The 11134-nt window shown below is 44.6% G+C and overlaps 1 protein-coding gene across 1 annotated transcript in view; it reads right to left on the bottom strand.

Moving 5' to 3' along the window:
* LOC111967077 (clathrin interactor 1) overlaps window positions 1-8029 on the bottom strand; it is a 32388-nt gene extending 24359 nt beyond the window's left edge. Inside the window, 1 exon segment of the mRNA XM_070444664.1 lies at window positions 7857-8029. Within this exon segment, the coding sequence (XP_070300765.1) occupies window positions 7857-7897 (41 nt within the window). The 5' untranslated portion in view covers window positions 7898-8029.
* Window positions 8030-11134: the final 3105 nt, after the last annotated feature.

The following is an 11134-nucleotide window of genomic DNA, read 5'->3' on the forward strand; positions in this document are numbered from 1 at the left end:
CCAGGGAAAACTGTTCGGCAGGAGAGAGACAGAGAAAGAAAGAGCAGAAAGGGAGAAGAGAGGAGTAGAGCAGAGGGGACAAGAGAGAGAGAGAGAGAGTACAGACGAGGAGTAGAGCAGAGGGGACAGAAGAGAAGAGAGAGAGAGAGAGTAGAGGAGAGGGGAGACAGAAGAAGAGAGAGAGAGTAGAGCAAAGGGTACAGAAAGAGAGAGAGAGAGAGGAGGTAGAGCAAAGGGAGAGCAGCAAAGACGAGGAGAAGTAAGAGAGAGAGAGGTAGACAAGACAGCACACAGGGGAAAGAAGAAGAGGAGCAGAGCCATGACAGAAGAGGAGGACAGAAGGGAGAGAGAGAGAGTAGAGCAGAGGGGACAGAAGAGAGAGAGAGAGAGAGGGAGAAGAGGGACAGAAGAGAGAGAGAGAAGAGAGTAGAGCAGCACATGAGGGACAGAAGAAGAGAGAGAGAGTAGAGCAGAGGGGAAGAGAGAGAGAGAGTAGGAGCAGAGGAGGACAGAGCAGAGAGAGAGAGAGTATGAGCAGGGGGGAAACAGAAGAGAGAAGAGGGTAGAGGCAGCGCCACCAACCTAACACACACACACACACACACACACACACGCGGGAACACGACACAGCCGAGTTGGCTACCGCATAGAAGGATAGAATGGGTAGAGAGGAAGTTCAGGATGGAGAGCCCGGGGCGGATGCAGTGAAAGAGTGATAGAAGTAGTACGAGCAGCCAGGGGACAGTAGAAGATAGGGAGAGAGATGCTAGGTGCTCCGAGCCACGAGCAGGGGAGTAATCCAGGAGAGAGAGAAGATAGTAGAGAGTAGAATAAGCCAATGACGGGGACAGATTTAAGAAGAGGAGAGAGTAAGAGAGCAAGAGAGGGGACAGGGATTCATAATGAGAGAGAGAGAGCAAGGGTTTGACGAGGATACGGAAAGGAGAGGAGAGAGTAGAGCAGTGACAGAAGAAGATGGAGAGGGAGAGGTGGGGAGCAAGGGGGACAGAACAGAAAGCAGAGAGTAGAGGCCAGAGGGGGACAGAAAGAGAGAGTGAGTAGGAGCAGATGGGGGAGAAAGAAGGAGAGAGAGAGTTGAGCAGGCGAGGGACAGAAGAGAGAGAGAGAGAGATAGAGGCAGGAGGGGAAGAAGAGAAGAGAGTAGGAGCAGAGGGGACAGAAGAGAGAGAGTAGAGGACGAGAGAGAGAGAGTAGAGGCAAGGGACAGAAGAGAAGAGAAGATAGAGCAGGGGACAGAGACGAGAGAGAGAAGTAGCGGAAGAGGGACAGAAGAGAGAGAGAGAGAGGGGGGAGATAGGGTGAAGAGAGAGGTGAGCAGGGGGGACAGAAGAAGAGAGAGTAGAGCAGAGTGGGGGACAGAAGAGAGAGAGAGTAGAGCAGAGGGGACAGAAGAGAGAGAGAGTAGAGCAGGAGAGGGACAAAGAAGAAGAGAGAGAGTAGAGCAGAGGGGACAGAAAGAGGAGAGAGTAGAGCAGAGGGGAGAGCAGAGAGAGAGAGAGAGAGTAGAGGCAAGAAGGGGACAGAGAAATAGAGAGAGAGAGTAGAGCGCAGCGAGGACAGAAGAGAGAGAGTAGAGCAGAGGGGGACAGAAGAGAGAGAGAGGAAGAGTATGAGCGAGAAGGGAGACAAGAAGAGAGAGAGGTAGAGCAAGAGGGGACAGAAAGAGTAGAGTAGGGGGGGACAGAAGAGAGAGGTAGAGCAGAGGGGACAGAGAGAGAGAGAGAGTAAGCAGAGGGACAGAAAGAGAGAGAGAAGAGCAGAGGTGGACAGAAGAGAGAGAGAGAGAGAGCAGATGGGGACAGAAGAGAGAGAGTAGAAGCAGAGGGACAGAAGAGAGCAATGAAGGTTAAGTGCTTTGCTGAAGGGCACCAACAGTCGGGCTTGGGATTCACACCTAGCGACCTTTCGGTTACTGGCCAACGCTCTTAACCAGACAGACAGAAGACAGACACTGAGAAAGGAAAACCTAGTGGGATGGGTGGTGGGTGTGGTTCGTGAGAGAGACAAGAGGTGTGTGTTTTTTTTGGTGAATGAAGGGTGGGTCGCCTCAAGCAGCGTAGTATCAATGTCTCTTGCTTATACCTATGGTCCATAGAGACTGACTATAGTGGTATACTTGACCCACTATCACAGTAGTTTCATACAGTTCCACTGGTATCCAGTTCTCCAGGCTTCTATGTAGGTGTAAACAAAACACAAGCAGAATCAGTTATTACCACTCCACCCACAACACACAACACCACAACCCTCCACAACAACACCCACACCCTACCCATCACACCCACAACAACAGCCCTCCATGCAGACGCACTCCACACAGAGAACCCACAAACCTATCCTTGCGCCAAGAACTTAACAGGGTCAAGCAGGTTTAGTGACCTGAAAAACTCCACTAAGCACGAGCGTTACCAATCAAGGACAGCTGCAGCAATGGAATGCAGTTCATTTTGTAGCCTAACTGTGAAAGCAAACCACAGAGAAATAGGTCTAGATCGAGCACCGATATTCAACACATAGGCTGAGGCCTAGCATAGACTACAATAAGCATACAGCTACCCAGAACAAAGATTATCCACAGTATATACGGACTTCCTCTCAGCTCAGACACAACCCCATGGAGCAGGACTCAGCTCAGACACAACCCCATGGAGCAGGACTCAGCTCAGACACAACCCCACGGAGCAGGACTCAGCTCAGACACAACCCCATGGAGCAGGACTCAGCTCAGACACAACCCCATGGAGCAGGACTCAGCTCAGACACAACCCCATGGAGCAGGACTCAGCTCTGACACAACCCCATGGAGCAGGACTCAGCTCAGACACAACCCCATGGAGCAGGACTCAGCTCAGACACAACCCCATGGAGCAGGACTCAGCTCAGACAACCCCATGGAGTAAGACGCAGGAGGCAGTAAAATGTCAGTTTTTCCCTGCCTAATGGCTAAAGTTTTAATTTAGAGAGGGTAAGCTGATCTTAGATCTGTGCCTACAACTTCTACCCAGAGCTAGGAGAAGGTGCATAGACTTAGCGTTGCAGAGGGCTGAAGGCATAGAGCAGGTAAAGGGGTACCTCCCCTCACTGGCCCCTCCYCTCACTGGCCCCTCCYCTCACTGGCCCCTGCCACATCACCCCCGGCTCCCTTCCCCTCACTGTCAGACAGACAGAGCAGCATTGACAGACAGCTGAGAGGACACGCCCTGCGCGGTTCTGGAGCCAGAGCCTAAAGTACTGTAGTTGGAGCCAGAGCCTAAAGTACTGCAGTTGGAGCCAGAGCCTAAAGTACTGCAGTTGGAGCCAGAGCCTAAAGTACTGTAGTTGGAGCCAGAGCCTAAAGTACTGTAGTTGGAGCCAGAGCCTAAAGTACTGCAGTTGACAGTGATGTTTGTAATCAAAGTTATATATAGCATGGCTCTAAAAGACTGGGAAACAGCTAGTTGGTGCAAACAGCTATTCAAATAGCCTATGAGTTGTTAAATAGACTGTAGCATGTCTGCCTACAGGCCTTTATAAGGTTGTTCACTATGTTTCATAAAGTTTAGACCACATTGTGTGTACTATCCAGCCCAATACTGTAGTTATACAATATTGGTTTTCCTCTCTGTGCCTTGTGTGACTGGATTACCATAATGCCATATTTGCTTGCAACTTTACAATCAAATTTGATTTGTCACACTTCTCAACAATGCAGAGAGAGAAAAAAAAGAGAAATAAAACAGGTAAACAATAAAAGTAATAATAAATACACAATGAGTAAAAGTGTTCCCTGACCGGGAATCAATAGGATCATTATTACCGTCATGTTTGCATGGGTGACGCCACAGGCAGTACCATACAGGCAGTACCATACAGGCAGTACCATACAGGCAGTACCATACAGGCAGTACCATACAGGCAGTACCATACAGGCAGTACATACAGGCAGTACCATACAGCAGTACCATACAGCAGTACCATACAGGCAGTACCATACAGGCAGTACCATACAGGCAGTACCATACGGCAGTACCATACGGCAGTACCATACAGGCAGTACCATACAGCAGTACCATACAGAGGGAGTGATATAGCCAAGCACTTACACAAGACAGATAGCAAGTCTACTGAGAGGAGAGAACTACCTCTGGCTCACATTATCAACTTGATCAAATGGAAGCCTCTGATCTTCTCTGTGTGTGCATGTAGGTGTGTGTGTGTGTGTGTGTGTGTGTGTGTGTGTGTGTAATCGCACAATATGGCAAAGGCTTCTGTTTCGTTGCAAGTCTGTCTAATGCACACACCCATTTCCTTCATCCTGTGACAAGTCCAAATAAAGTCTTTAGGACAATTTATTCAGTATTGTATCAATTTGTCCATGTGACAGCCGGGAGGACTTGGAAACAAGAATTGCCAGTTTCTTCATTCAGTTTTAGGCCTCTAGATAACCTTCACAGTGAGCCAGCATTCAGACAGCTGTTTCAAGGAGATTCCCTGTTGCTTTTGCGGAATAGACCTCCACTGATGGGTGTTGCCCACTCACTCAACGTCTCCACTCAAGGCCCGTAGAACTCTGGACCTCGTTTCTCATAGCGTTCAGATTGTTGGAACCTTCTTACGACCAGTCTTTAGTAGCCAAGGTGCTTCCCAGAGCTTTCCTTAGTAACATGGCTCTTAAAAACCGGTGTACATCTACGAGGGATCCAGACCAATTGTAGAGCAGCCAAAGTGCATCGTTAGATACTTTTTTGCCCATCCATTAGATACTTTATTCACAGAACACCTCTGCAAAACATAGAATCTAGATCAGAACAAAGTTGACTACAAAGTTGCAAAAGTATTTGCAATTGTTTTTGCAAACAAGTGAAAGACAAAATGATGCTTCAAATGAAACCCGAGATGACTTCATTAAAAAAATAGCAGCTACATGGGGTTAGAAAGGCTATTTCATGTTCAATTAAATGAGTTCCATTTTGCAACTAAGCTACTGTCAAATTTTTGCCTCAATGTGTTATGATGTGTGACAACATGTGCCCAATCTGTCATTGAATTCATTATTATTGGGTAAGCATAATATGTCACCTCAATAGTGTATTTGAAGCAATAGGTGGTAATATCTCTCTAGGAGCTTATCCGTCATCAGTATTGTGGAATAGTTTGAATGTTAAGGTAAAATTTGAATGGAGAAATCTGATCAGAGATAAGTGCAGTTCTTTGGATCCTATTAGTATCAACACATGGCTTAGTGACACACTTAGTGACCGTTCTCTCTACGTACGTGTTTGGGAAACACTTAAAAAGTTGGCTCATAAATAATGACTCATCAGGTATGATCATTGTAATGCTTAAGTTAAATTGCAACTGGGAAACAAGGCCCGGGTCCTCTACAACACAGCAGCACACTAAAACCACTGACTTCAATACAACAGGGAGGGAACAGAGTCCCAACTCTACTTCCTTCACCCATTACAGCGCAAAGCCCAGTCCTCTTCCTGCTTGCTCTTTCTCTCCCATTATCGGCCTCCTTCTCTTCCTGACCCTCTCTCTGTACCTCTGCCCCCCTCTCTCTCTCTGAAGAGGTCACCCAGTAGGGGAGACTAGCAGAGGGGACTTGACTTTTAGCAGGAATGCATTCTTGGACAGGAACTGTGTGCTCCTGCTGTTGCCACAGCTTGCCAAACCAGCCGTTAAAGCTTTGAAGTGGAGATTGCGCAATCCCACTACTTCCCATAGCTCTACAGTAGGCCTGTGTGTGTGTTGCATGGCCTCTCAGGTCATTACTCAGCAGGGACGAGGACAGTAAATTATACAAGAGGAGGACAAAAGACAACAATAAGCCGGTTAAACCAGGTGTGGCTCTCGCTCAGAGGTGGAAACATTCAGCCATTCATTCAAGACTTCAGTTTCAATCTCTACTGAAAGCGACTGTACAGGTTTAGGCTAATGTTTAGGCTAGTGTAGGGTGTACTATCCAAGGTAGTGTAGGGTGTGTCCCAAATGCCACCAGTATTTATACTTGCACATCCTCATCTGCACATACATCACTCCAGTGTAAATTTCTAAATTGTAATTACTTTTCCACTATTGGCCTATTTATTGCCTTATCTCCTCACTTCATTTGCACACACGGTATASATATTTTTCTATTGCGTTATTGCCTGTATGTTTGTTTATACCATGTGTAACTCTGTTGTTTTTGTCACACTGCTTTGCTTCATCTTGGCCAGGTCGCAGTCGTAAATGAGAACTTGTTCTCAACTGGCCTACCTGGTTAAATAAAAGTGTTTCTTTTTTTTATTTTAATAATGGACTTTATTTTGAATCCAGATACTCTGGCTAATAAGGCAGTGACAGCAATATCTTCACAGCACAACTGTATGCAGCGTGACATTGCCTCTTAATTGTGCAATCTATTGTTGCATTCAGCAAGTCATTGTTTATCACAGAGTTATACATTACAACACTCAGTCACTGTGGTTGATAATTGTCTGGGCTCCACCTTTCTGCCTCTGCATGCCAGGCACATCCATTTTGCAAATGCAAAAGGCCCATATCAGACATACACTACAGTCAAATATATTGTACTTGTTTCGATAATTTAGCCTATAGTATACTTAAGCAATGAGGCCCGAGGAGGTGTGGTATATGGCCAATATACCACGACTATGGGCTGAATTAAGCGCGACGCAACACGGAGTGCCTGGATACAGCCCTTAGCCGTGGTATATTGGCCATATATCACAAACCCTCACGGTTCCTTATTGTTATTATAAACTGGTTACCAACGTAATTAAAGCAGTACAAATAAATGTTCTGTTATACCCGTGGTATACCACGGCTGTAAGGGCTCGAACCACCCAGTTTATAATAAGAAGTATAGAGGTAGCTAGGCAGAAGTTGAGAGTTATCCAGGTATTCTATGTTTACTTGGATCATCCTATACTTGTAAAAAAAAAAAAAAACGAATACATTCTAGTCAAGTCAACTGAGCTGTGGCAGTTTTGATAGACCTGTGACATGAGAAAAGCTAAATGTCCTGGTTGTTATGCTAGATACTGTCACACCCGTTAGTTGGATTGTCAGAATACATCCAGTTAGCATTCAAGGCCTTTGCCACAACTAACAGTAGCTACAATTACAAACAAATGTACCCTCACGTAAGTATACGTGTGTTTTTTGATCTGGCTAACTACCTCGCTCAGTTGGCTAACTACCTAGTTCAGTTAGCTAGCTAACCAAAAAAATTATAATAAATGACAAGTGGCTGTCAAGCTGATAAAAAGAACATTTAAAAAAAGCCCCAAGACAACGTTAAAAATGGTCTAATGGCAATGCCGCGTAAAAAAAAAACGGGAACTCTGAAAATATGAGGTCAAATCATGACGTCACYGATCTTCAGGTCGAAAAGTCGGRGCTCTCGAAAGAGGCCCGAGATGGATAGAGTTCCTGTTAATCGATTTTCCCAGTCGGCGCTCGTTTTTTGCCTGTTCCCGTTTTTTTTGGAACACACAAAAAACGGAGATAATCCGAATTCCCATTTGTTTTTAACCCAGCATAATTTACGCTAGGTAATTAGCTAACTAGCTAACGTTAGCCATCTCAACTTTCTAAGGCAGTAAACGCGGCTAGAAAGTTGAGTTATCAATCGCTCGTCGGATAGTTCAAGACGAGAATAAAATGGGAATATAGTCGAATGGCAAAAAAATTGAATTTGTCCTGTGTTTGACTGTCACAACTTTCTATTGAAGCTAGCTGGCTAACTAGCTTCCTGCTGCTACGTGACGTCAAAGTGTTGGGTACGTGTCTCTTTCAAATAGGTAAACTCAAGAGTTTAGCTCGGATAGAGTGAAAATACTTACGCTTTATCAACCAATTCCCGGACTTTCCACATGTTCATCATTTTGGCTCTCTACAGCGGGGCTGTCCGCCTCAGTAACCTGTATTCCAAGCTCTCAAAACCCGATAGAGCGGAGCACTGTCACCGAAATCAAACCTTGAACCAAAGACAGTATACAGTATTTCTTCATCTGTGGATTTTATATGGCAGTTGGCAACCGTTTTAAAGCTGCATTACCGCCACCAACTGGACTGGAGTGTGGACCAGAGACAGTGAAGTTCTAATAATCCTACCCGATATTCTCGTCTCCCTAACGAAACGAAATACATAAATACTACCTCCCCTGAAGACGTCCCCAGCAGTTCACTTAATCCTGACTCTTCATTACTCTTCAAATCTAATAACAATCGCTCCCTTTCTCTTACATATTTCTGGCACTGAAATAGAACATGTTTCACTGTCTCCATCTCCTCTTGACCGTCACACACACAGTCGGATGTTTCCCCACCAATTTCAATGTACTATTGAGCCTTGTGTGYTCCAGTCTCAGCCTTGAGATTACAGGTTCCTCCATTCTCTCTCGGCCTGAGGACCCCCCTGCCCCCACCTTTTCCTGGGTTTTATACGTGTATCTTCCCTTTCTCTCCCTGTTCCACAACTCTTGCCATTTGTTTTTAACCACTGTTCTTATTAAAACCCCTTGGCTTCTGCTTTACTGATTGATAATTCCATCTCAACATTAGGATGTTTAAGTGGTGGCTTGGCGATAACATCCACCTCCTCATTCCGCTCTACTCCCATATGAACTGGTACCCAGAGGAACATCACAAATACCTCCATCTGTTTCACCCTATACAATCACTGCAGAACCTCATACAATACATCCTGTCGGCTCTGATACACAAATTATTTTAAGCTCATCAGTGCTGCACAGGAGTCGGAGCAGATGACTACTCTGTCTGGCCTCACCTCCACTCACTCTGCAGCCAATAGTATGGCCAACAACTCCATTGCGTAAACAGATACATTTACCGTTGCTATTTTTGTCCCTGCCAATTTAAACTCAGGAACACTAAAAGCTCCACCTGTCCTTCCTGTTTTAGGGTCCTTAGGTCCATCTGTGAATATATTAAAGAAAGCATAGTATTGTGTTGTTAAATGTTCACTTACAGCTGAATCGACTCCTTCCTCAACATCTCTTACCCTCTAGATCTATCACTGGATGAAGGAGAAACCAAGGTGGGATAGCAGGGATAACCACAGAGGGGCTAAGTATGAACACTGGAAAATGATTCACCTCTTTTAAGGCAGGGGGCATATGCAGTCATGCATTGGACAGGTTACTACAGAGATGTCCTTGTAACGTCACGAGGAAGAAGATATGCGTAGATCAAAATAGGATATGTAGTTTTCTCTGTGAGTATAAGGAGAAAGTATCACTTTTGGATTGTGTTTTATGAAATGAATTAGCCATGCATTCAACAGTTAAGTGGTGCTAAATCAGATAATTACATTACCAACCAAGAGGGAAAATATTTGTTTTAAAGACATTGATTCCAATATACATAATCTATATTCTAGAAAATATTGTTTTCTCTTGACTTCTTTTTTCATTGAATTTGACTTTCGAATAAAATAACCACAAATATCAAATGGAACCATTTGTAGCCTAAATTAGTTCCCAAATCATTTAAAATGACAGAAACTGCCCAGACAATTGCCATAATTGATACATTCCATAACTTCAGCAGATACTGCATGATCAGAATATCCACCCACTGTTCTGGAGAGACAGGGGATGACATCCTAACCCAACCCTGGCCTCAACCGCAACCCTAACCCTAGCTTCATGTCCACCTTCGGGTTCAACCCAACCCTGGCTTGAAGGAAAGTTGAAAATACGTAATTTATAGACGTCTATGATTGGTTCAGATTTGGTCATGTAGGCCAGCAGTAGAATTCTATGAATGCCCATTTACAGTACCACTCAAAAGTTTGGACACACCTACTTATTCCAGGGTTTTTCTTTATTTTTTAAAAACTATTTTATACGTTGTAAAATAGTAGTGTAGACATTAAAACCATGAAATAACACATGTGGAATCATGTAGTAACCAAAAAAGTGTTATTTTATATATTTTGCATTTGAGATTCTGCAAAGTTGCCACCCTTTGCACACTCTTGGCATTCTCTCAACCAGTTTCATGAGGTAGTCAACTGGAATGCATTTCAATTTGACAGTTGTGTCTTATTAAAAGATAATTTGGGGAATTTCTTCCTTTCTTAATGCATTTGAGCCAATCAGTTGTGTTGTGACAAGGTGGGGGGTATACAGAAGATAGCCCTATTTGGTAATAGACCAAGTCCATATTATGGCAAGAACAGCTCAAATAAACAAATAGAAACTAGTTGCAAGTTGAAACACTGAGTTGAAAGTGAAAAAAATGGTCTAAAGAAAGGGAGATGTCATGTGTACGTACCTGGAGTGTCATGTGTACATACCTGGAGTGTCATGTGTATGTACCTGGAGTGTCATGTGTATGTACCTGGAGTGTCATGTGTATGTACCTGGAGTGTCATGTGTATGTACCTGGAGTGTTTCATGTGATGTACCTGGAGTGTCATGTGTATGTTACCTGGAGTGTCATGTGTATGTACCTGAGTGTCATGTGTACGTACCTGGTGAGTGTCATGTGTATGTACCCTGGAGTGTTCATGTGTATGTACCTGAGTGTCATGTGTACGTACCTGGAGTGTCATGGTGTAGTACCTGGAGTGTCATGTGTATGTACCTGGCAGTGTCATGTGTATGTACCTGGAGTGTCATGTGTATGTACCTGGAGTTCATGTGTATGTACCTGGAGTGTCATGTGTACGTACCTGGAGTGTCATGTGTATGTACCTGGAGTGTCATGTGTATGTACCTGGAGTGCCTGAGGGTGGCCCTGTTACTAATTACTTAAGGTGTTCATCTGTACTTGCACTTGACCCGTGACATCGGATAAACATTGTTCTTCTACCCACATCCCTGTCTCAGTGTGATAATATATTACAGCTACATTAGCTAACGTTGGCTAGCTAGCTGACAAAGGACTTGTGGGCTGAAAGTTTTTCCCCATACAAAACAAACTCATCAAATATGATACAATATTGTGTAAAACATTGAATTTGTAGACTTTATGCCCCCTTTTTCCCATGTTTTAGACATGAGGCGTGACATGCGGAACATCAGGCTCACCCCATGAGAAGCAGTGCCTGATCMACGCYACCCTCAGCMAGGAGATCTGCTGGAGGTGATGT

Source organism: Salvelinus sp. IW2-2015, linkage group LG8 (assembly GCF_002910315.2).
Source record: "Salvelinus sp. IW2-2015 linkage group LG8, ASM291031v2, whole genome shotgun sequence".
Classification (NCBI taxonomy): Eukaryota; Metazoa; Chordata; class Actinopteri; order Salmoniformes; family Salmonidae; genus Salvelinus; species Salvelinus sp. IW2-2015.